Below are 27,604 nucleotides of genomic sequence, written 5' to 3' on the forward strand. Positions count from 1 at the left end.
AGGAAACCAGAGCACACGGAGGAAACCCATGCAGACACAGGGAGAACATGCAAACTCCACGCAGAGAGGACCTGTGAAGTGAACTAAAAATATATAAAAATATATTTAAAAAATAGCTCAAAATATAAGGACAAATCAAAAGTAAAGGCAATTTGAAAATTATGCCGTAACCATCGAACCAGAATAGAGGATGACACAATGCAAGTTCACAATGGCTTATGGGTAGTTGAATATATACAGTGTAGCACTCTACCATTTGTTTAGTTTGGTGCTCCTTAAATTTTTTTTTGTGGCCCAATTTTGTCTATTGCATGTCTTTGCAACCTGTAATCGCTGTGGAACTGAGGGAAGGGTCCTGCCTCGGAGAAACACCATCACAAAGAGGAGGAGGAGAAGGTGTTCTGTTGGAGATCATCCAGGGGGCTTACTTTGCCCTTGCAAGTGGCAACCCAAATGAAGGCTTTCCACAAACTGTTTGCGACCCTTTCTCAATAAGTATGCAACTGTAATTCACAAATCAGTGTGACCCAAGTTCAGACTTCATGTGTCTCACAATGTGTTGTGACCCATAATTTAAGAAAACTTGATTTTGTTGAAGTCAAGGTCAAATGAACATAGACGCTCATATGCGGGATTGCACCATTGTTGAACATTGCACTTGTGGGGAGATTTGTCTGGACGAATAGAGTGAAACCTGCTGAAATTCACCAAAGGATGTTATCTCAGCATAGAAGTGAACTCAACAACAAGTTTCTGAATGGATGGAAAGGTTGACATGGTCAGTCATCAACATCGCCCACATCGACATGTTGAATGCCTTCATCAGAGTAGATGGTTGGATGGATTACATTGTCAACTGTTTCTGCACATTTGGATATTAGCTCTGGATCTGCACATGTGTAGTGCATGATAACTTGGGTACCATAATGTTTGTGCAAGATGGGTACCCAAACAATATACTTATCACGAGGCAACATCCTTCAGCGAATTTCTGAACATCTGTACAAATCGTCATCATATTGACAAACAGCAATCCACAATAACAGAAAATGTACAATGGACAAGGAATGCAAAGGAACGCAGACAAGAACAATAATTAGATTTGAGTATAAAATAAGGATGCTGGGTATTCAGACTCTAATTCCTTCTGTCAGACTTAAACGAGACAAAGAGATTGTGGGAGGGAAGTGAAGAGCACCATTCAAAAATGAAGTTGTATTGCATTCCCCATAATTCTAGAGGCCTTATGGATGCAGCACTTTGAGAACATGTCCATGATGGAATAGCAGATAGGTCCCGATGATGGTCTTGACAGAGAGCACTATCCCTTGTATGGGCCTGTAATCAGATGTGTTACAGTTCCTAAACCAGGCAGTGATGCAGCTGGTCAGGACTCATTTAAATGTGGTGAGGATACAGCGTGGTCGGCTTGCCCTCTTCAGGCAGCATGGAAAGTGTAGCCACTGCTTTGCTTTCTTAATCAAGAAGGAGGTACTGACAAACCATTACAGGTCCTCTGCCAGGTGCACAGCAAGGAATTTGGTACTTTACACTCTTTCTACCTCCGAAATCTTGTTGTAATTATTGAAAGACGGGTTATTGCACTTGCACCAGGGTACCAGCTGCTCCTTTTCCATTTTATTCTGCGTCTCATTTTTGTTTTAAATGCATATGACATAGATGTTCACATGCACTGAGCATGTGTGCATCGGTGAAAAAATCCTTAAAAGGATAGTAACACTACTGGCCACGGTATTTATCACAAAATTGTACAGACTGGTAAATAATTTGGCATTTGCACATGTATGCAGCATTCAAAGCGTGCAAAACAACACCCAATCTAGATACATACAGGTAAGCAACACAACAAGCACCATAGAAAACAATTCTTCCACACCTGATATGTTGGAATATCGCTCTCTTTCATGAATCCAATCAGGGAAGGGCTATGTAACAAACACAGACCAATCAGAGTGCGATTAGAGTCTACGTTTTTGAAACTCTTTGTTTTTACCAATCCAAACTGCAATGCTGACCAAACATTTTATGAAGTATACACCTCTGCAGAGCATTTTTCAAAAGTCTCCGTTTTTGGAGTTAAAAAATCAGAGGCTGTGTGAGCAAAAGGCAAAAACAGAGACTAATGTCAAAAATAGTGTGTGCTAAACTTTTGTGTGTGATCAGTTATATGTGCACAAAGCCTCTGTGTAATTAGAATAATTATAAAGCCTTTGTCTAATAAGTGAATGTTGGTATACCTGCGAGTGCTGCCTAGCATAGAAGGAGGTAAAGTTTTAAAAACATTTTTGGAGCACCTAATTATTTTTACAATACCAGGGGCCTCATGTATAACGCCATGCGTAGAACTCGCACTATAACATGGCATAAGCACAAAAGCCGAAAGTAGGAATTTGTGCGTACTCCAACTTCCACGTTCTCCCGCTACATAAATCCCGATCAGCGTGAAAAGTAATGCTTGTGCACGCACTTTATATAACGCCCCAACTCCTCCCAGAATTACGCCTCTTTGAATATGCAAATGAATATAAATCGCCCTTAAGCTCAGCCTTCTGTGAAAAGACAATGGGAAAAGCACGGGGAAAATATAAGAATTTCAGCGAACACCAAGTGGAGGCAAAGGAAAAACATACTATTTGTTCAAATAAACCGTGGTATAATCAACAAAAGGAAGTTGATCGAGTGACATAGCGTGTTGGAGAAACTTGAAAGCTCACATCCACAAAATCACACAGTGCCGGAAATAAAAAAGAAGTCACATATCAAAGTCGCTGTGAAAAGGCGAGTTGTAGCCCACTGTCTGAGTGTCATATGAAAGCTTATTAGGGTACAGAGAAAAAAGGCACACAGTGGGGAAAAAGCACAAAATGTCAACTTCAATCTCGACATTTCCACTTTAATCACGTAGTTTATTTTGTCATTAAAGTAGAACATCATAAACTTCATCTTAAAATCGTTTAATTAACCAGTTTCTCAAATCACATCATAATTAAAGTAGCACGTTAAATGCTTTGTTTTGTATGTGATCTTCTATGTGCTCTCTGTGTGTAAATCACTACTTGCTTCTTAAACCGTCTCTCTTCCTCCAACTGGACACAGAGTCCATTACATTCGTGATATTACAGCTCTCTGAATAACTAAAATACTGAGATGTATACGTGATATCATTTTTATGATGATAGGAGTTAAAACACGTTATTAAACATGTGTTTCACAGCATAGTGATTGTGTGCGACCTTTGATGAAATAATTTATTGCAGAAGTACTCATGGGTGGCTCTAGGCTTGTGGTGGCCTTGGGCAGAGGAAAATCGGTGGCTCCTTCGCCCGCCAATGTCAGTAAGGTAGCTTATGCACGGTGGATGGCCACGTCCATTGCAGACACTGCATAGCCGCCTCGTGCTCATGACACAAGCATTTAACTTTTGCCGAAATTTGTCGCTGCTTAGCTGTGTTGTTATTTTCTCTTTCTGTTTTATATTCAATATATATTGGCGTAGCCGCCACTGCAGTCTTTGCTTTTCTTTCCCCAAATACCCAATCGCCACACAATCAGCTCTGTAATAGAAGTTAAGCCATCTGTAAGCTTAGAGCGTCGATTCTTCAAAACGTTTAAGGAACATTGAAATATCTTCGTAGTACATGTTTAATTATTCTATCCTTCACGACACTCCCAGTGAAGAATATAGATTATTTAAATGAAGTTAAAGTTTTATCTGTATAATATAATAAACATATTTTGCTGCATTTCACCTTAAAAATGATATCGTCATCACATGTAAATACCCGCTTTATAAAGTGGCTCAGGTTGTGTAATATTATAACTGTAATGTAAGTTTACAGTGAGGTAATTGTACTTATAAGTACAAACAGTTCTACAAGGAGCACTTGATTGAGTGCGTTTATAGTTCTTAGGTTGAAACTGTTTCTGAACCGCGAGGTCCGTACAAGAAAGGCTTTGAAACGTTTTGCCGTGGCTGAGACAGCATGTGCTTGAAGCTGTATACCGATAATTCTCTTTCCGATCAGCTGCTGCTGTGATTCACACTCAGATACAGTGATATAAATACTAAGAGTGGTGCAGTGAGAGTAATATGGAAAAAGATGATCCGCTGTGGCAACTCCTAACGGGAGGAGCTGAAAGAAGAAGAAGGTGCAGTGAGAGTAACCAACACTAAAGCAGTTATGGTATTTGGAATACTATGGCTGTTCCCTGGACCATTATATTGTAACAAGTTAATTACAATCAGATGCATTACACTAATAAACAATATGCGGTTAGTTTCAGTGCATTTATAAAGCCACGTCAGGAACACAAGGTGTAACCATACAGGAGCAGTAGCACTGCTTTGACGCTGGGTGCCGCCAGTCTGCAAAACCAAGCGGTGAACTTGCGTACGACAAGGTATGAGGTACCGTGGAAAAGTGCGTGGCTTTACGCCAAGTGTAGGTTTTATACATCGCGATTTGAACGTGTAAAAGTTCTTACGCAACATTTCTGTGCATACGCACCGTTTACAGTATACATGAGGCCCCAGGTGTTTTCAGTAGTTGTAGAAAAACTAAGAAACAACTTACATCAAAGTAAAAATACATTTAAAAATTTTCATAAAATTAATAACACATCAGCAGGCTTAAGGTTTTCGCCAGTCATGCCATCAATTATCTCCACTTGTATTTCAGTAGAGGTACATCAAGCTCAGTAACTGCATGATGTTTATATCATTTCATTGCCAAATGACCCTCCTAAACCATAAATGATTTGTTAACAACAGCATTCTGCTCAGGTACGTAGACCTCTATCAGTGCGTCAAAGACAATTTTTATTTTGAAAAGGGGTTCCTCACTGCTGTACGAAGTATAACGTAACAAAATGCAAATACCGGACAAGTAAGCTGACACTTTTAGATCTGCATGTCAAATGATGTTTTTGTTGACCAGTGGATCTCAACCTCATGCTTTTAAATACAGAGAGCAAAGAAAACCAGCAGCTTATCCGAACTTCCATCAGTCCACATGCGCACCTCATATTTTGCTTTCAGTGTGTGCCACTTGATCAGTTGCTGTGCACGTCTGGGCTCAATTGCAATTTCATTTAGAATGGCGTCTCTTATGAACAGACTGAAATTCTGCAAGGGATTATCTGTATCTGAATATAATCTGGAGATTAGTGAGCAGCAGTTTTGAAAGACTCCAAAAGCTCTTTTTGTGCATCGTTAGACTAAGTGTCAGAGCTTACCATTTAAACAAAGTCATCACCATCACTAAAACTGGAAACTGTTGTCTGATACAGTCATTGGCCCAGCGGTGAAGAAAGAAATTACAAGGTGTGTGTAGGCCAGGAAACAACAGGGTGAGCAAGCAATAAGTCATTCCAGAGGTGGGGTTCCCCTTGAAGCTTTGGTGTGGTCCATTTCAATGATGATCAAAAATGAGGTTCATAACATTACATCATCAAGGGGCTTTGCTTCAAAATGGGGGGCCTAGGGCCCCACAGCCTCCCCCATAGCTTTGTCCCTGCACTGGCCATTTCTGAAGAACTGTCTGTAATGCGACAAATTGATTTTTTTTTTCAAACAAGTAGATGAAATTCAGGGCCCCCTGTAGCCTGTGGGACCCTGGAATGCAGACTGGGTTAGTCCATGCAGAGATCATTGGCCATGGACACAAGAGTTTTTCCTAGACAGAATATCTCATTTAGATTCTTCTTAAAGGTTGTCAAGGTTTCTGCTTCAATTTTATGTCTCTGTAGTTTGTTCCAGAGTTCCACAACTCTTTGCATGAAGTCATGCTTCCTGATTTTAGTCCTGAATGTTCTTCTCCTTAATTTCCACTGGTGTTCTTAAGTATGTGATTCATCACTAAGCTGAAAGAATTCTGCTGGATCTATTTTATCAATGTCTCTCAGGATTTTAAGTACCTAAATTAGGACCCCAGGCAGTCTCCTCTGCTTGAGACTGAACAGGTTTAATTCTGAGAGTCTGTCACAGTAGGACATGTCCTTAAATCCTGGGATGCACTTGGTTGCTCTCCTCTACACAGCTTAAAGTTCTGCTATGTCTTTCTTGTACTGTGGTGACAGAAACTGCACACCATACTCCAAATGCGATCTCAGTAGTGCATTATGTAGTCTAAGCATAACGACTCTTGACTTACAGTCAACAGTTTTTATGATATAACTTGTCTGTAATGCGACAAATCGCTTTCTAGTTCACATGCTTCACGTTCTGACTGCTCATAGTCTACCTGTCCCCGTAAATGTTGTGTCTACAGCCATTACTGTTTGTTGAAGATGAGTAAACTCGGGGAAGGCGGTGTGTGTCTGACTAGCAGCTGATGGGTTATCTCAGGAATAACCGAGATGAGGTTAAAGAGGCCACAATCAGCCAGCCTAGAGACAGGAATATTTCTTTGGAAAAGAAAACTTTTTTTTTTCTTTCAAACAAGTTGGTTAAATTCAGTGTCCCCTGCAGCTTGGGTTAGTCCATACAGAAATCTGGTCGTGGACGTGAGAGTTTTTCCTAGACAGAAGAATCAAACTTATGTTAAAAGTGGCTAAGTATTTTTTCCACACTGCAACATAGCAATTACTCTAAAACTTTTTAAAGACAATTTTTTGTTAGAAAATGAAATGCATTTTTAAATATGCAGATGAAACTGAAAATCGAGATATACCTTTATATATGGAGCAACATTACAAAACCAGGACTCTGCTTCTGAGATAGCAATGGGTCTCAATGTACCGAGTTGAGCGAATGCGCCCCAAGAGCTGCACTACCGCCCTCCTGTCGTCAGATGGCAGCAGTATCGCTCAAGTGCGGTGTCGTTTTGCCCTCTGACCCAACAAAACAGGAAACGCGGTACGTTTGCTCAGCTGATTCGTTACTGAGACTGCTTGAAGCTAGACCTGTGCAGCGGTGAAGTGACTGGGATTGCAGAATTTTACGAGAAACCACTCTTTTACCCAATCCTATTGTGCTTTTTTATTTTTTAAATTCCCTGCAGATGTTCTTTCCGAAACAGCATGCTACTGCGTGCTTCAATCAGCTGACAGCTGCTCGCCCCTCGCTTTTTAGCCGTAAGTCCGCTCTCCTGAACAGCCGGGATGGCAGCCGATCTGCAAGCCAAGTACCAGAAGCTGGCCCAGGAGTACTCCAAGGTGGGAATGCCGCTTTTTGCTTCTCCCTTGTCTTCGTCGCTTCTCTGCAGTCAAATGTATCTTCATAGGTGCTTTATCGCCACGACTGTTCTGCGTGTTTTTTGACTCGTGTTTGTGTACTGTGTGGGCACTACCCGTCTGACACAGTCTGGACCCACGGCATGCTGTCTTCTTTTCTTACCTCTCCTTTTTTACTTCCCTCTCTCTCTTCCTCCGTTCGCTTTTATGGCTTTCTACATTTATGGCGTACACGTTTCAAATCTGCTTTAAATAATTGGTTGTTGGTGTTAATGGTGTTTTTTTTTTATTTACTTGGAACGTCAGTCATTATGCACCTAGTGGAGGTTTCGGGTTTTCAGCTCTAGAATGATGGAGTTTATTGGAGGCTTTGATTGAATGCAAAGCTTTCTGATTTGTAAACTTTACCAAAGAATGCTGTTAATTCGTTGTATTTCTCCAAGGATTTTTTCTTTCATCCAGAATTGTGCCTATGAGTGCCTTTATTCGGGGAAAAAAACCAACTAAAATGTGTTTAAATCACAGATTCTTAGTTAAATGAGATTTGATGTGGCAGTATTCCTGATGCTACACTATTAATGTCAGTGTTTTGGATGCTCTTTTGATTTCTCATTCCTTGCTAGGTCTTGGGTATGAAGATTCATTCTCTGCATCTTATCAATTCCAAGCATTTTTTTCAAGATCAGAATTACTGCAGTATGCAACATGTGCTTTGGAATTATTTGGTTGACATGCGTATGTCGTTATTATAGTGCCTATCATAGTAATCCTGTCTGAGATGTGCTGGGAGCTTGAACACATTTTTTTTAAGGACGTAAGAAATCTGACACAGGAGAAGAGTCCATTCAGTCCATCAAGCCCGTTTGTTTAGCTAATAGCTAAGCTGTCCCAATATCTCATCTAGATTCTTCTTAAAGGTTTGTCAGGGTTTCTTCTTCAACTCCATGTCTCGGTAGTTTGTCCCAGAGTCGCACAACTCTTTGCTTAAAGACGTGCTTCCTGGTTTTAGTCCTAAATACTCTTCCCTTTAATGTCCACTGGTGTTCTCAAGTGTGTGATTCAACACTAAGCTGAAGGAATTCTGCTGAATCTACTTTATCAATGCCTTTGAGTATTGTAAATGCTTGCATTAGGTCCCCAGGCAGTCTCCTCTGCTCGACACTGAACAGGTTTAATTCTGAGAGTCTGTCACTGTAGGACATGTCATTAAGTCCTAGGATGCACTTGGTGGCCCCCCTCTGCGTAGCTTAAAGTTTTGCTGTGTCTTTCTTGTTCTGTGGTGAAAGAAACTGCACACCATACTCCAAATGCGGTCTCACTAGTGCATTATGTAGTCTAAGCATAACGTCTCTTGACTTATAGTAAACAGTTCTTATGATATAGCCTACCATTGTATTTGCCTTTTTAATTGCTTCTGTACATTGCTTACTTAATGAAAATGTGTCAACTTTAGCCCTGTGGTTGATTCAATGAACTGCAGGTCCATGAGGTGCAACGTTAGGTCAGTAACCTGGTTGTCCCTGTTTTAATTGAGATGCAAGAGCAAACAAAAAGTATGCTTGATGGTGCAAAAACATGCAAAAAATCAGGGGCCTTGGTCCAGGAGCCTTTCTTGCCTAACAAAGCCTGTTAAAGTCACGGCATGAAGGAGCTCCATCCTGTCGTGTATTCTCTTAATAAGTGACGCCTCCTTGTAGTGGTGGGACCACTAGGAATGGAGTCAGTTGCCCACACAGGACATCTTCTTGGCACTGCAGAGGGAATAAAAGAGGATAAGGTTCGCACCAGCACCTTAGAAGATCCCAGATACATGACAATCCCTAAGTCCTTTTCAGAGGTTACTTCCTGTTGGACAGTGTCTCCCATCTTGTATTTTTAATTGAGGTTTCCTTTGCCCACATGAAGCACATTTCTACTTTAAACTGTGTATACCAGGGGTTTATGCAGTTCTGAATCCCGTCCAGGTCTTTTTGAATTCCTTTTGCTGCCTAAAATGTCTGCCATCACTGCAGTTTTAGTGTCATCTGTAAATTTGACAAGTTCACTAACCATACCAGAATCAATGTCCTTAATGTAAATCAGAAAAGGTTGTGGTCTGAGGACAGACCTCTGTGGTACCCCACTTTTTAGGTGGTCATGTCACTACTGTGTGCACAGATGTACAGTAGAGCAGTTTACAGCTCAGCAGCAATGTAAGATTTCAGATTCAATTTTTTTATGATGTGATTACCTCAGTCTGTGTTTCTATCTACAGTCATATGAAAAAGTTAGTACACTCCATGGAAATTACATTTTTCAAAATATTTGAAAAGGCAAACAGTAGATTTAAATGCAAGCAGTGCTTCAGGTAAAGGTGATATATGTGAATAACAAAAAGGAAAATGTAACTTTTCCAATATTTATTCAACAGAAATACCAATAGTTATACTGGTCTAGTGGAGAAAAAGCAAGTACACCGTTCTCCTAGTAGGTGGTATTGCCCACCTTAGCAGAAATGAGTACTTTTAGGCATTTTGCATAACTCCCCACAAGTTTCTGACAATGACATGACATTTTTGACCACTCCTTAAGCTCAAATTCCTTTATTTACAAGATGTTTTTGGGTTTTCTTGCATGTACTGCCCATGTCAAACCCGAACCCCATAACATTTCAATGGGATTCAAATCAGAGCTTTGATTAGGCTGGTCCATAACCCTCCATTTCGTTTGTTTGCTATCCAGCATGACTGGTTTGGCGGTGGGTCAGTAATGGTCTGGAGAGCCATAACCTTGGTGAGTCTCCGAGACCTCCATTTGCTAGGCAGTGGTACCCAGACTACTGTTGTGTAGCAGAATTAAATCGTCAGAGCCATTGTCAGACCTTGTGCTGGTACATGACAATGCCGAACCTTATGTGGCCTGAATATATAAGGCAGTTCCTGGATGACGAAGGCATTAGCGCCACTGAATGGCCCACACATTCCCCAAATCTGAATCCAATTGGGAACCTCTGGGATGTTATGTATTGGTGCATCTGAGGCTACCAAGTAGCGTCACAGGAGATCCCCTAGGACACCATTTGCCATTTCATCAGGAGCATGCCCAGACGTTCTCGGGAGTGCATACAGGGCCATACACACTACTGAGTCAAATTATGAGTTGCTGTGTTGAAATTCACACAAGTTGGATCAGCCTGTGATTTCAGCTTTGACTTTTGATTTTTCAGTGTGATGTTGAATCCAGCCCTCATTGGGTAAGTGATTTTGGTTATCATTAACTGCTGTTACATCATTTTGTTCTCAACAAATTACAAAGTATTACTCAGTGAAGATTTTCTTCTTGAATATTTTGTTTATTGAGATCTAATGTGTGATTTCAGTTTTCCCTTAATTTTTTTGGGCGGTGTGTATATACATGTATATTAAAAATAGCAGCGGTACAAGCACTGACCCGTATGGAACACTACTCTTAACCTCAGCCAGTTCTGATAGGTTACCTTACACCATCACTCTCCTTCTTGTGTTTTACCTAATTTTTCAACCATCTACACGCTACACCCTGAACTCTTGTTTCTTTTAGTCTGATGCCCAGCCTCTCATATTCCATCTTATTAAATCCTTTCAACAAGTGTCATTAATTTCATGGCATGGCAGACCTCCTATGTCTTAATTGAAAGTGCTGCATGTGAAATTAAACTGTAGTCTCAGTTGTAACTTGAGGCAGAATTAGAATAACATTCTCAATCTCACTTAATCCAGTTCAGATTCACAGGAAGCCAGTGCTGACTCCTGCAGCATTTTGAAGAAAATATGAAGCAGCCCTAGATATGGAGCACCTGGACAATTCCAGAAACAATTAAGTAATGAAAAAAAACTTTACTACTTAAACAAATGTGCTTTACAAATTACAAAAAATACTTTGTAAAATAAGATTTTGATATTTGGATGTGACATTCAACTGCTTGCTTTTGAAACAAAGTGCCTTATTGAAGTATCCAGTTAAAGGTTAAATGATGCTGGATGCATATGATATTAACTTTTCTTGTTGCAGTCTATTCTTTTGTTCTCAAGAGGAATGATTTTAAAAGGCCTTACATGTCAACAGAATTCTTAAAGTCAAAAACTGAAATATGCTCTTTGCATGAATAATTACTATTCTGTCGTCTCTTATTATGGATGGATTAGCATCCCAGCCAGTTGACAATTCTAATGTACAGTCAGAAATGATGAAAGGTCCTCATAACAAAGATACATAATGTTCCATTTTCCAGACATGGGGCCATTAGGGATGTGCATCTGCACTGGAATGGTTGATGTTCCCTCCCTACCAGTTGGGAGGCCAAGGTAGGGGAAAGGCCATGAGAGTTTGCAATTTGGGACCAAGCATTTTACCATTTCGTTTGAAGGCAGTCTTCATATGGACAAGGTCCCATTTGGACACACACAAGGTATCGTGGCATTTGTAATTCTCATGAACAGTCCTGCTGGCGTCTTTGGGATCAGCAGAAGGGAGCTCCTGAGGCAGCAGTTCCCTGTCCTAATGAGGTTCCCCCTTTCCAGGAAGTGCCTCAAGGAGGCCATATTGTTGCTCCTGAAGTATTCCTGGTTTCAGGTTGAAAAAGAAATGCTCTACCTCGGGCAGAGTTGAGTTGGAGTATGGAGGTGAGGATGATTTTGCTTGTTGAGTCTTTTGAACTTGAATGGTTATTTCTGTAGTTGTGTCTAAGGTTTAGGGGTGTGAGATGCCGCCAGTGCTCACACTGTCTATCAGTTATTCGTTATAAAGAGAATCTAAAGGAAAGGTTTACAGACACCAGAAATAAAGTAACATTGATATGGAAACTGGGTAAAAATCATTAAAATATATTGAAGTATTTGGGTCTCCTTCTGAGCACTATTGATTCAACGATCATGAACTGGCAGTAGCAACACATCGCAGTGCATGTACAGGGATGTGTGTCAAAACGTGGCACCCAAAAGAGAAGAAGTTTTGTGTCTGGAGACTGTGAGGAGCCAACAATCACCATGAAAACCAACTGAGCTTATGACTGAGAGTGGAGCTAAAGATACATCAGTCAGTAATCTTTGGTAGGGGTTCAGTCAATAATTTCAGGTAGGGGTGCATTCACGCTCAAACTCTGATAACTAGAATGTTGTTTTACTCTATCAGCTCCATGATCTCCATATTTATAACTTTCTGTTTTGTTTTTTTTTAAATTTAGTTTAGGCAGAAATTACCACCATGTTCATGTATGAACTGATGAAGCACAGACTCATGAAATAAAGTAAATATTACATTTTTTTTCTTAAAACATTTTCCAAATATCTTTAAGTGTATTGAACAGGGCTGTGGAGTCAGTAGATAAATCCTTTGACTCTGACTCCTTAGTTTCTAGTACTTCTGACTCCGACTCTGTATTTAATATGCTAATGTATTTTCCATGTTGATTGAAGGAAGGCAACATGCATATCATTTAACCACAGAACTACTGGCTAGGAAGCTGACTCTTGACCATATTGGCCAGTTTAAACAAAAGACAGGAACCCCTGAACACACATCAGGCCATAGCACATACCTCCACCTACATCATTACACTTATTTACACTCATATTAACGTGTTAAACAAATTATAGCTGAAATAAAATGAAAACACTTTTTGTAATGTACCATAACCCAGATTACAATATATGAATGTCAGGTTGTATAATAACTCAAGCTGAACTTCACACTAATAGTAACGCAACTATGCACTGGGCTTGTGTTGAAGTGACATTCGGCATCTGTCAAGCGTTGTAAGCATACAACCGGTTTCATCGATAAAATCACATCCAGCTTTTGAGAGTTTAAACATTCATAAACATCAAAGTGTCCGCTACTCAAATCGTCACCCGTTAATCTAAGATGTTTAAGAGGCATTGGCGGTTCTCCAAAGGTGTAAAATATTTGGCCATTTCGGTACACTTAAAAGCGACAACCGAACAATTCAGTGGCAGCCATCAACTCGCATGCAGAAGCATAGGTGAAGGGCTTAAACATTTCACTCTTCTAGTGCTCCTGTGTAGTATAATTATCTCCTGTACTGTCATCAGTCCACATCTTGAACCTGTCCCAGTCATTCAATACATAAGACACAATGTTCCTTTGGATATCAAGAGTGAGCCTGATATGGCCGTGCAATATGTAACACAGAGAATGGAAAAGGTAGGTGCCATCTCCGGGCATGGAAACCACTTGGTAAGTGACAGTTCTTTGATCGATGGTGATCACTTCGATAGACATGTTAATGGGGGTACAGTTGGAATGGTAAAGGAAATGGGTACCTGAACAATGTAAAGTAAGTCTAAAATCCCTACACAATAACTATAATCATAATAAACGAACAATAAAACAACGGGGAAACCGTGGGGATGGGGGGCACAACGCCGCCTCACACGGCAACCGAGCTGCAGGCTATGGATGTATATATGTACGTAAGTAGGATTCATTTATGACCGTTACGTGTAGAGTTTCGAAATGAAACCTGCTTAACTTTTGTAAGTAAGCTGTAAGGAATGAGCCTGCCAAATTCCAGCCTTCTACCTACACAGGAAGTTGGAGTATTAGTGATGAGCGAGTCAGTGAGGGCTTTGCATTTTATTAGTATAGATCAGAAAAGCACTCAATTACGACTACTGTTTGTGAAATAGGACATTTGAACTTGCTGTATTTTTTTTTCATTTGTTAGGAGTCGGAGTTGGTATATTTTTGCAGACTCCGAAGTCGACTCCAGGTACCCAAATTTGTCTCTGATTCAGACACCTCGACTCTGAGTCCACAGCCCTGGTATTAAAAAGTATTAAAATTCATTAATATTTTATTTTTAGTCCATTTAAGCAAAACTAGTGTTGCATGCATACAACTGTTTTGTTGTTGCTGGCATTCATGACACCATGACTGATATTTTACACAGTAGGTGTGTGGCATTTGGTGGACAGCCTTGCTTCTGTGTCACACAATCTCCATTTGTTATATCAGGAATAATCTTAGCATTGTGACTTATTGTGTTTTTCTTTTTTTTTATGGTTTATTCCAACATGCTAGCCAATTTATTATGAATCCCAGATATCAAGAACTCTGCACGGCGGGTTTTCAAGAAAAAAAAACCTTACTCAGAAATAATTATCTACAGATCCATCTGCTGTTTTCTAGGAAACTTGAGTGAGGCAGTTGTATGGGGAAAATGTTATGTGCTTAGCTGAAAGCAAGATCGAGCTGTTTGGGCAAAACACTAAGTGCGATGGCACGGGCCTGCAGACACCCATCACCTAAGATGCACTACCTGAAACTGAATGAGCAGGAAGAAATGTGCGATTATGAATGGGCAAACATCACTCCTGACCAAGTGACACTTCTCTTCTCAAAACGTGGTGCTAGTGTGTTAATTGATGACTTAGCCAAACATTTAATATCTGGGGGGTTAATATTAAATCATGCAATGTATTTCAGTTTTTGAATTGTTCAGGATATCATTTTATATTTAATATGCACATCTTCGGCATTTGGGTTTAACAATAAACTTCCATACTATAAAAGAGGTTTATTCAAACTATTTAATTCAGTAGCATTAAAAACCTTTTAAGGGTCTTATTACTTTCATAAGGCATTGTAACTTTGAAACCAGCTGAGCCAACAGAAATGTGCAGAAACTGAATATAACATGCCCATTTTAATATGGTAAAGTACATTTGGGTGTTAGTATAGGAAGTTGCATTTAGAAGGTCCAAAGTTATAGATTTTTCATACATGACATGTATATAGCCACAAACCATAATATTTCTACTACCATTTACCGCGGGTTTCAGGTTCTCCCGGTCAAGTGCTGTCTTTGATTTTTATCAAACATTTCTTCTGGTACTGTGGCTAAATAACATCTTTCCCTCGTCTGTCCAGAGCACTTTGTTCCAGAAGTCCTGATTTTTGCTTAGATGTTCATGGGTAAACTTTAGTATTGTTCTTTCTGGTAAGCAAAGGTTTCCTCATGTAACGCCTTCCATTTAGATCTAATTTGTGTAGCTTCATTCAAGTGGTAGACTCATGAACTTGGACATCAGTAGTTGAAAGAGCACCTGTAGATCCTATGATCAAATGCTGGTATTCTCAGAGACTTCTCACAGCATCTTGTATTCAGCTCTGGTGTTGAACTTGCTAGGCAACCTGGTCTGGATAAGCTGGCAATTGCTCGAAATCTTCTCTACTAGTAGATTATCTTATGGCTAGTGGAATGGTTGATTTCCAGTTGTTTGGAGGTCTTTTTAAATCAGTTTCCAGACAATTAGGCATCTATAACTTTCTTTTTGAAGGCCTTGGAGACCTCTTTGATCTAGACCTGGTGATGCTACACACTTCCACAACAAAAGAACAAACCAAACTAAACATCTGAGATGTAAATAAGACACGTTCCTTTAAGATCCTCTTGAGTGATGTTCTAATGATTTTCACTGGATTCTAATTTTATATATTTGAGGTTGCAATAAAGGTAATGGTGGATTTGCTTTTTCCATATGTGAAATTTGCTTTTATGTTTATTTAAATTATTTAATGGAGTACAAAATGTAAATGTGTCATGATGCTTATTATATCTCCTTTATCTATTGATGCTGTTTAAGTGAATATCAAATCTTGATATATCCACATTTGTTTAAAAAGTAAAAGCATTCCTTAAGGTATATTTACTTTTTTTCAGTTGACTATAGTTTGGCTTCTAAACCCATCCATTATCCAAGCCGCTATATTCTAACTACAGGATCATCGGGGTGTGCTGGGCCCAATCCCAGCCAACACAGGGTGCAAGGCAGGAAACAAACCCCGGAAAGGTCACCAGCCCACCGCAGGGCACATGCACACACTAGGGACAATTTAGGATCGCCAATGCACCTAACTTGCATGTCTTTGGACTGTGGGGGGAAACCAGAGGAAACCCAAGCAGACATGGGAAGAACATGCAAACTCCATGCAGGGAGGACCCGGGAAGCGAACCTAGGTCTCCTTGCTGCGAGGCAGCAGCACTACCACTGCACCACCGTGCTGCCCAGCTTCTAAACCAATACCATAAAATCTTGCAGAAAATGCGCACTTGTGTATAATGTGCATGCTGATTTAGCCCAAAATTTATAAGATAAAAAAAGAAATTCATATTTAATGTGCAACATTAACTTTTCAAGATTTTATTAACTCTTAAGATGAATGTCAATTTTTGTCGACAGGATGGGTGTAGGCAATAATCAGCTGTAAATGTCAAAAAAACTAACCGTTGTGGTAAAGGTAGAGTCTCTTTGTTTGGAGCAATGTTAGATTCATTGACTTGTGATGTCTAATCCCTGCTTGTGTGTGCAACTACAAAAATGGCTTCTACATGTGATCAGAGAGTGAAGCGATTGCACAAAGCAGTATACTCGGTGGGTGACGTTTTGCATATATTTTATTATTTTCAGTCGAACTCTGACTTGTTGTTCATGGTGCTGAACACGTTTGTGTAGCTGATGCACTTATGGCAGCATTCGCCTTGAAGACTGTCACTTACAATCACAAGAGGTACAAACCAGATTGTGTCGCACTGTACCCTCTGCCGTCTCTTTGTAGCCGCTGTGCCTAGTGATGGTGAACATGCAACAACAGTGGCCAAAGAACCAGCAACAGAGTTTTTATGTTGATTCATGTATGAAACTGTTGCTTTTTGTGCTTTGTGTGCAGCCTGGCAGCTGCTCGCAGCTCTCCACTATCATTGGTACCAATACCAGCACCACAACACGCAGCAATGTGGATTTCTGTGAGAAACTATTGCTTTAAAATTATGTCTTGTGTATAATGTGCACCTCAATTTTTAGCAAACTAAAATTTATGAAAATTGCCTGCATCTTTTTCAGAGAGATTCTGCTAAACTTGTTAATACATACTATAACATTTTGTCAGCTCTCAGTCCCAGCCTATGTGAAGTTTCCACCTCTAGCCTTGTTTTTTAGGAGTTGACTCTTGCAGGAGATGTGGGTGTGAGGTTAATTTTCAGTACAACACATTTGAATTTTTATTAAAGGCACTATAACCTGCCAGTACATCAGTCCATTACCCAGACAGATGGACAGAGTGGTTTGGTGCAATTTCTGAGGAAATGGATTTCAATTTGCCAGGCTGCCAGTTCATTTCCTTCCTCTTTCTCACTTGAAGTAACTGACTTAATATATCTGTGCTTCAACTGTGAAAAATATGCCATTAAACAGTTGTGATGCATACTAATCTTGTAGGTTAACATGGATAAAAGTTTCAGTGCTGCAGCCTCTTGGATCTGTTTGGTTTTTTTTTGTTAGTGTGTTGTATGCACATTTTCTCCTTGTCTGATTTGGTTTTCCTTCTGTATCGTCAAAGGCATGCGCCAGTAATAGGAAATTCCGATTGTCTTGTCCTTTTATGATGTTTAAGTCCACTGGATTTGTTACAAGGGCAAAATGCATAATAAATAAAATCTTACATGTTTTATTTAAATTGAATTTAAGTGATTCTTTGAAACATATTTTTTAAATATCATTTTTGTGACCATTGCCCCATATTCAGATCATTAGGTATTGAGGGATTTTTTAATGCTTCTGTTAGAAAATTGTCTGAGTGTAAGAAAATAAGGTTTAGTTATAAATGTACTTACTATCCATCACAATGTTCCTACTTTACATGTCTCAAGAATATATTACAGATTTAGAACAAGTTGTCGGATGTAGCAGACAAAATAGTAACTACATTATGGTGAACCTGTGGCTTTGTTTGTACTGCCTTGGATTCTTTCACGTTTAATTGCCTGTTATTTTATTTTTTCATAAATTCTTAACTACTGTATATTCAGTAAATCAAAAATGAGTTTCATTAGCATGAGATTTTATTTCATTGCAAAGCTGTTTACTTGGACAGCACATTAGGCAGACTATTGCCACCTCACTTGTTTCTTGGTCAGCTTCATAGCATTTTCCATGAGATTCCAATTCATGTATTTTATTTCACATCTCTTGTATAGCTTTCTGTAAATTGAGAAGTCTGTGTACAGTAATACACTGTATTACTGGTGACTGGACTGGTCAAATCTTACGTGAGGCAGAAGAATACTTGGGTGACCTGGTTAAAATTTCAGTTCCTTAATCATAACTATTGTCCACACTTTACTAAGGGAAATAAACACATCCATATATGGTCAGGAAAGCTGAAAGGCCAAAACCTGTTAAGTATCTCATGAAGCAGTGGCACATTTTTCTTTGACTGAAACCCGTTTGACCTTCTCTATCACTGAAGATATAACCAAGATCTCTGGTGAAATCAGGAAACAGTTACAAATAGTGTGCACCAATTTTAAAATAAGATGCCAGACTAATTTGAAAAGTCTTAAGGATAAATGTGGTATATTTAAATTCAGGTGAGGGCAGCACAATGGCGCAGGTTGCTGCTGTTCTCTCCTGCAATGTACTGAAGCCCTGTGCAAGGTTTGTTCCTGCCTTCCACCCAATGCTTGCTTGCATAGACCCCCAGCTTCCCAGTTAGTCTGTTTTAGAATCAGTGCGTTTTTGAAAATACAGTAAATAGATGCATGAAGTTAAGATTACATTTGCACAATTGCTGTTTGTTGTCATTGCCTTAGGCTCGTTCTAAGTAAAGCCATGTTTAGGTTCAAACTGAAAAGCCACACATTCTCAAACACATACAGTTGCAGCTTGTAGAGTGAAAGTCTAAATGTAAACATTTGTGGCAATGGAAAAATTACTGTAGTCAAGAAGGAGGGAAGATGGTGGGCCCAAAGTTGCTCTCTGGATTCTTCTGCATTAATGTCTTCCACTGTATTTTTGCTACTGCTGTGTTCTTCCATTTGTGGATCATTCAAACTAAGATGGGTTCTTGTTGATAAATCAAATATTCCTGTAAATGTGCTGCTTACTGAAGTAGTATATATTAAAGACAAAGTGACTACAACAGAAATGATTAACAAAAAGGGCTAAAAATTTTGTAATTTGAAGAAACTACATTTAAGTATTTAACTGTCTCTAAAGTTTGGCATATGCTTAAATATTAATAAAAGAAACAGGTTTATTTTAGCACTATTATCAATAGTCAGTCAGTCAGTGTAAATATTTAACACAACTTGTGTGGTTTTCTGTATTGTTACATAGTGTGGCTTCATTGTAACTCCAGACTTTGACTTTAGCCTAAGAAGGTGTAGTGGAGTTTGCTCTTTCTGCCTTCATTTGCACCCTCCCCCTTGAACAAATACTTGGAAAATCTTTTAACACTTAAAAAAAAAATATATATAAATATATTATTTATATGATATTTCTGCATTATTAGTGAAATATTTTGGATGGTTCCTGGTCTCTTATTCTCCTCAAGCTTTTAAAATTGTCCCTGTAAATTGATGTATTTATACTTGAACCATCTATTAGCACTTACTGCTTATCCTTAATAATGGCTTTGTAACAGGAGTGTTGAATTTTACTTCCTTTAGTGAATATTTAACTGGTAAACTGCAAGAGTTTAAGTGTTTAAACATTTCTTACTTATGTACACCCCTCAGTTTTATACAGTTACACAGCAAAACTACCAATGCTAAATTAATGCTTATGGTGGTACAGTTTCCCGTTTTTATACAGTATATAGACACTGATGTACCTCTGGTGATTTTTGGATGTATGCAATTTAATAAAAGTCGGTGCTTAACTTTTAATATAATCTTATGAATCCTAAACTCTCAAATATGCTGCAAAAAGATATCTATTTCAGAATGTACTACTGATTAACTTGAACTCACTATTACATAAAGTGTATTGCTTTATGTACGTGACTTAGTAAACAGTGTGGAATTTGCATAATGCATTTTCCCCTAAAAAGTCCTGGTAATCATTTTAAGGTGGATTTCTATCACATTCAGAGGTAGACACGAGCTGTTTCATTATCCTGTGCTCTTTGAATGTTGACCTAAGGTTTAATAGAACATAGAAAAATGGCTTTTGATAACGGGATAGAAATATTTGACCAAAATGTAAAACCTAGATATAACACTGAATTTATATCACAAATGCAATGAATCTAAGGTTTAGAATAATAATCCCAAAAGGTTGATTCGTTTTCTGCCACAGACGTACGATGTGTCCCAGAGCAATTCATAAAATTGTTCAATACCTCAAATGAAACTGGAAATTATACCTAGATATGTTATGGATTTTTGCTTATAATATATGAGCGTATCTGTTATTTCAGAATGTTGCTGTGATCCTTGTTTGAAAACCGGCACGTGAAGGTGTATGCACACAATTTAAAGTAAAATGATGGGGACACAAAAAACCCATCCAGTTATGTATGCTAGTATAGTACAGTAACCTTTATTAATTCTCAGTTATACTAGATCACATTCAGCATCAGTAGCAGACTGGAGGTTGTGTATTTCATTTTCTCTGACATTATTTTCTCACAAAGTGCTAAAATGATAGCTCACTTGTTATTAGGTTTCCTACAAGTTTACAGTATATAGAGGTCTATACTGACATTGCATTCTCCGTGCTAAGTCAAGTTTCATTTATACCATTTTCTGCAAAGAATTCTTTTATTTACTGTAAGCAAGGTCCTTAGGGCACATCCTAGTTTTTGCCCCCGGGCATGATTTTGTTTACTCTTGCTTCCTAATGTTGACATTATTATTAATGAATACAGACAAATGATACACAGAACAAATAATTAACAACAGCACTATCTTTGGGCTGTATTTTATATTGTGCATTTTTGTGGGGTTTTTTTTTAAATCTCTTTTTGCAGTGTTTAGTTATGTCATAAAATACTGCATATAAATGAAGGGGAAGAAGATCTAGAAAAGTTTGTAGCAGGGCAAATAATAAAATCACTGCCAGTTATAAACATATTTTTTTTCTACTGAATGTTAAAATTTCTACTTTGTTTTTATCATATTTGCTGTATATTTAGTGTTTAAAAATGTAAGCAGTAAATGACTGAAGTAATCTGCTAAATAATCTGTTTGCCTTAATGACTCTCCGAACTCTTCAAGACCATGCTGCTTATTCTAGTTATGAGCCCTTCACTCCAAGCCTAAACACCCTGGTGCATAAGTTGTCTGCAAGAATCCTTCACATGTCCTTGAGATAGGAATAGAAACAGGTTTAGTATGGGGCCTTCCATAATGGAAATTATAGTTTATGTCCTCAAGATGATTTTGCACGTATACATTTTATATCCACTTGAAATAGTAGAAATAGTAGGTACTGTATATGCCCCATATTTTATAGTTACTCTTAATGAAGCTTTTAAAATGTGAATGGAATTATGTATGATTTTTTTTTACCTTTCAGCTACGTGCTCAGAATCAGGTCCTTAAGAAGGCAGTAGTGGATGAACAAGCAAGCTCAACTACGTTAAAGGTAATGTCAATAGATAGATAGAACTTTATTTCTCCCTGTATGATTTTTGTAGTAAATCCTAAGTCACCCTTGTAGTGAACGTGAAGGTCATTAAACATTTTTGATGATACACCTCAGTGTTTTCCTCTAAAGGATACTCTTGAAGTCTGATGTTTCTCAACATGTCTTGAACTATGGATCAATTCATATCTTGCCACTTTTTTCAGAATGCTCTGTAGTATAAATGAAAATTAAAATAAATAATACAAATCTTAGAAGATGAGAATATGATTATAAGATAAATATAGACTAATGTTTGTACAATAAATTGCTATTAATAGTGTAATGTATATTTTTGTCTTCAGAAGGCTTTGATGAAAGGAGTGTATACAGTTAGGTCCATAAGTATTTGGACAGAGACAACTTTTTTCTAATTTTGGTTCTGTACATTACCACAATGAATTTTAAATGAAACAACTCAGATGCAGTTGAAGTGCAAACTTTCAGCTTTAATTCAGTGGGTTGAACAAAAAGATTGCATAAAAGTGTGAGGCAACTGAAGCTTTTTTAACACATTCCCTTTATTTCATGTATATGTATGTAATGGATGGATAGATATGAATATAGATATATCTATAGATATCAATATGTGTGTGTGTGTATGTGTATATCTCTCACTATATATATATATATATATATATATATATATATATATATATATATATATATATATATATGTATATATATATGTATGTATATATATATATATATATATATATATATATATATATGTATATATATATATATATGTATATATATATGTATGTATATATATATATATATATATATATATATGTATATATATATATATATGTATATATATATATATATATATATATATATATGTGTATATATGTATATATATATATATATATATATATGTGTATATATATATATATATGTGTATATATATATATATATATGTATATATGTGTATATATATATATATATATATATATATATATATATATGTATATATATATATATATATATATATATATATATATATATATAAAACTGCTCAAAAAATTAAAGGAACACTTTGAAAACACATCAGATCTCAATGGGAAAAAGAAATCCTCCTGGATATCTATACTGATATAGACTGGGTAATGTGTTAGGAACTAAAGGATGCCACATCGCTTGATGGAAATGAAAATGATCAACCTACAGAGCCCTGAATTCAAAGACGCCCCAAAAATCAGAGTTAAAAAATTATGTGGCAGGCTAGTCCATTTTGCCAAAATTTAATTGCAGCAACTCAAAATTGTACGCAGCACTTTGTATGGCCCCTGTGTTCTTGTATACATGCCTGACAACATCGGTGCATGCTTCTAATGAGATGACAGATGGTGTTGTGGGGATCTCCTCCCAGATCTGGACCAGGGCATCACTGAGCTCCTGGACAGTCTGAGGTGCAACCTGGTGGCATTGGATGGACCAAAACATAATGTCCCAGAGGTGTTCTATTGGATTTAGGTCAGGAAAGTGTGGTGGCCAGTCAATGGTATCAATTCCTTCATCCTCCAGGAACTGCCTGCATACTCTCACCACATGAGGCCAGGAATTGTCGTGCACCAGGAGCCACTGTACCAGCATAGGGTCTGACAATGGGTCCAAGGATTTCATCCTGATACCTAATGGCAGCCAAGGTGCCTTTGTCAAGCCTGTAGCAGTCTGTGTGACCCTCCATGGATATGCCTCCCAGACAATCATTAACCCACCACCAAACTGCTCATGCTGAATGATGTTACAGGCAGCATAATGTTCTCCATGGCTTCTCCAGACCCTTTCACTTCTGTCACGTGCTCAGGGTGAACCTGCTCTCATCTGTAAAGCACAGGGCACCAGTGGTGCATCTGCCAATTCTGGTATTCTATGGCGAATGCCAATCGAGCTGCATGCTGCTGGGCAGTGAGCTCAGGGCCCATTAGAGGACATGGGGCCCTTGGGTCACCCTCATGAAGTCTTTCTGGTTGTTTGGTCAGAGACATTCACACCAGTGGCCTGCTGGAGGTCATTTTGTAGGGCTCTGGCAGTGCTCATCCTGTTCCTCCTTGCCCAAAGGAGCAGATACTGGTCCTGCTGATGGGTTATGGACCTTCTATGGCCCTCTCCAGCTCTCCTAGAGTAACTGCTTGTCTCCTAGAATCTCCTCCATGCCCTTGAGACTGTGCAGGGAGACACAGCAAACCTTCTGGCAATGACATGTATTGATGTGCCATCCTGGAGAAGTTGGACTACCTGTGCAACCTCTGTAGGGTCCAGGTATCGCCTCATGCTACCAGTAGTGACACTGACTGTAGCCAAATGCAAAACTAGTGAAGAAACAGTCAGAAAAGATGAGGAGGGAAAAATGTCAGTGGCCTCCACCTGTTAAACCATTCCTGTTTTGGGGTCATCTCATTGTTGCCCTCTAGTGCATCTGTTGTTAATTTCATTAACACCACAGCAGCTGAAACTGATTAACAACCCCCTCTGCTACTTAACTGACCAGATTAATATCCCATAAGTTTCATTGACTTTATGCTATACTCTGATTAAAAAGTGTTCCTTTAATTCTTTTGAGCAGTATATATGTCTCACAATATATATATACACTGTATATGCTGATTTTTCAACACTAGACTTGTTACTTATTAGTATTAAGTTTGATTTGTTGAAATGAAAAGTAATACGATATTTAAGGCTTAACTTTTGTACAATATAAAGGTAAGGTACCTTAATTAGGGGAGTACTTATACTTATGTATATGGTGATTTTATTTTTTAATCAGAAGTAAAAATTTAATTTTGAAAATGCTTTTTTACAAGGGATTTGTGGATGTAAGATCCCACACAAACCACTGTTTACCATAAGTAAATGAATTGAAGACACATAATTGGTGCTCGTGAACTAAAGAAGAGTGTTTCAAATTTTGGAGTGAAATGCTTCAAATGTCACAATGCAAAAAAATCACAATCCACAGCTGTCATTCATCTCCTTTTTGTTTTTTAGGATAAAAATAAATATGGAAAAGGACTTACATAATGTACATGGACAGTAACTCTGTAAAAACTAAGCAGAATCTAAATATTTGCACTGTATATTTAATATGTAAGAAAAGATTCACCTCAAATCCGTTTTGATTGCATTCAATATTCATTAATGTTCTCATTGTTTACTTTACTCCAGTGCCAGGAAAGCATTGTATTTTTTTTTTTTTATTCATAACTTATGTGCTCTGAAAAATATTTTCAAGGTATACTCATGAATAAGGATTGGATTTTTCTGCATGGTAGAAAAAAGCAATTTGAGGATATACAAATTACAGAAAAATTATCCTAATGTACTGTCTTTAATGAATGTGTCAAGATGTGATATTGAAAGAGAAATAGCTTATGGAAGGAGGATGCAGGAATACACAAAATGGGACGTATAAAAGTTCTTTTATTTTTATTTTTTCTTTATTAGGACCAGTTAAAGATGAAGGACCAGTCATTGAGAAAAGTGGAACAGGAGATGGATAGCCTAACTTTCAGAAACCAGCAACTAGCCAAGAGAGTAGAGCTCCTTCAGGAAGAACTGTCAGTCTGTGATACCAAAGGAAAGAAAAATAAGGTAGTGATGCATACAGTGTTGTCAGTGGAACCATTTTTGACCATAGGTGAAAAATGCCTTGTTAAATTTCTTGGTTGTGGACGAAGATCCCATAACACAGTTAAATGTGAAGATTGTATTATATTAATTGTGTTGCCAATTAAAGATTGGGTATTGGTAAGTGTGTTTTGATATAAAATAGGTGTAGTCTGTACATATTTTAAGTTAATAAGTTACGTACAATTTTATATTTAAATGCATTTTATAGAAATGCAATTTAAATCCCCTTTACCAAGAAATGAAGTGAAAAAGACAAAAGAATAGAAAAAATGTAAATAAGTACAAAATAAAAATCAGAGAAATAAAAACAAAAAAGAGACTATGCAGCTAAGATGGCAAGATGATTTACCGGCATTCAAGAAATCTTTTTTTTTTTTTCCCCCCCTGCCTGTGGTCTCTGCCTGTTCCATATAATTTTTTTTGACTTTGATTTGTTATTTTTATTAATCCCTGAGGGAAGATAATTTGTCAGCTACACATCCATGATGTGAATTTCCCGTTCCACCACATCCCAAATGTGCCCTATTGGATTGAGATCTTGTGACTGTGGAAGCCATTTGAGTACAGTACAGTGAACTTTTTGTCTTGTTCAAGAAACCAGTTTGAGATTATTTGAGGTTTGTGACGTGGTAAGTTATCCTGCTGGAAGTAGCCATCAGAAGATGTGTACACTGCAGTCATAAAGGAATGGACATGGTCAGCAACAATAGTCAGGTAGGCTGGGGCATTTAAACAATGCTCAGTTGTTACTAAAGGGCCCAAGGTGTACCAAGACAATATTCCCCACCCTATTACACCACCACCACAAGCCTGAACCATTGATACAAAGCAGGATGGATCCACACTTTCATGTTGTTGATACCAAATTCTGACCCCACCATCCGAATGTCGCTGAAGAAATCGAGACTCGTCATACCAGGCAATGTTTTTCCAATCTCGTATTTTTCCAATTTTGGTTAGCCTGTGCTAATTGTATCATCAGTTGTCTTTTCCTAGCTGAAAGAAGTGGCACATGGTGTGGACTTCTGCTTCTGTAGCCAATCTCCTTCAAGCTTTGATGTGTTGTGTGTTCAGAGATGCTTTTCTGCATACCTTAGTTGTAACGAGTTTATATTTGAGTTACTGTTGCTGTTCAATAATTTCAAACCAGTCTGGCTATATTCCTCTGACACCTCATACCAATAAGCCATTTTCGCCTAGAAAACTGCCACTCACTGGATATTTTCTCCTTTTCAGACCATTGTCTATAAACCCTGGAGATTGTTGCGTGTGAGAATACCAGTAGATCAGCAGTTTCTGAAATATTTAGACTAGCCCGTCTGGCACCAACAACCATGCCATGTTCAAAGTTACTTACATCACCTTTGTTCCCCATTCTGATGATTGGTTTGAGCCTCGGCATGTTGTTTTGACAATATCTACATGCCTAAATGCATTAAGTTGCTGCCATGTGATTGGCTGATTAGGTATTTGTGTTAACAAGCAATTGAACAGGTTTATCTAATAAAGTGGCCGGCTAGTGTGTATTTAGTTTGTGTATCCTGAACAGCATTATTATTAGTTATATGATTTTATTGTTATTTTAGTTCTAGTGTTATCATTCGATAAACCTACAGGGTTTTTTTTTCTGTGAGGTTTGTAACCATTCTTATTTCTGTAACACATAGGAATATATTTTGTGTCTATTGCTAATTGTAAAGTGTGAGATATACCTTAAAGTCAAATGTAATTTTATAAGAATACTGTGCAATACTATCTAGATGACTAGAATGTAATTCTGAAAACTCTGAGATAGTATTATAGCTTGTTGCAGCGAGAATGTAAACTTATACCAAAATATTCTAGCTGTTACCCGAGCCTCAGTAAAACACACAGGTGTTATAAAATCTGTAGCCTGTCCTAATATAATTGTGATTCTGATTTAAAGCATAAAAGTGTCAGTTTTATTTCCTTATTTAGTTACATGGTCCCTAAATGAGGATGTTTAAAGTTTTTGAAAGGATTCATAAACATTGTACTCTACAACAAAATGCTCAGAATTGAAGTGTTTATTTTTTAATCGTATTTCTATATTTTTCATTACCTTTTAAATTCTTGCAGCATAAGATTGGTGACTCCCCATCACAGCATAATCATCAACACCAAAGTGTAATTAATGAAGACTTGCAGAAGAAGATTGAGGAGAACGAGCGACTTCACATACAGGTGACCCAGATTTTACCTAAACATTCTTTAGAATCTAGCATAATTTTTTGGTGTTTTATTTTATCCTCACATGTGTGTCAGCACAGAACAGGGAGTAGTCATGCACAAGCACAAATAAA

At 37.9% G+C, this 27,604-nt stretch overlaps 1 protein-coding gene across 1 annotated transcript in view; it reads left to right on the forward strand.

Moving 5' to 3' along the window:
* Window positions 1-6,873: 6,873 nt before the first annotated feature.
* The window catches only part of ppp1r21 (protein phosphatase 1, regulatory subunit 21), an 83,938-nt gene continuing 63,207 nt past the window's right edge, over window positions 6,874-27,604 (forward strand). The window contains exons 1-4 of the mRNA XM_039738170.1: window positions 6,874-7,176; window positions 21,534-21,602; window positions 25,095-25,241; window positions 27,381-27,485. Coding sequence (XP_039594104.1) covers window positions 7,123-7,176; window positions 21,534-21,602; window positions 25,095-25,241; window positions 27,381-27,485 — 375 coding nt within the window. The 5' untranslated portion in view covers window positions 6,874-7,122. The remainder of the gene's footprint in view (window positions 7,177-21,533; window positions 21,603-25,094; window positions 25,242-27,380; window positions 27,486-27,604) is intronic.

Source organism: Polypterus senegalus, chromosome 16, assembly GCF_016835505.1.
Source record: "Polypterus senegalus isolate Bchr_013 chromosome 16, ASM1683550v1, whole genome shotgun sequence".
NCBI classification, from domain to species: Eukaryota; Metazoa; Chordata; class Cladistia; order Polypteriformes; family Polypteridae; genus Polypterus; species Polypterus senegalus.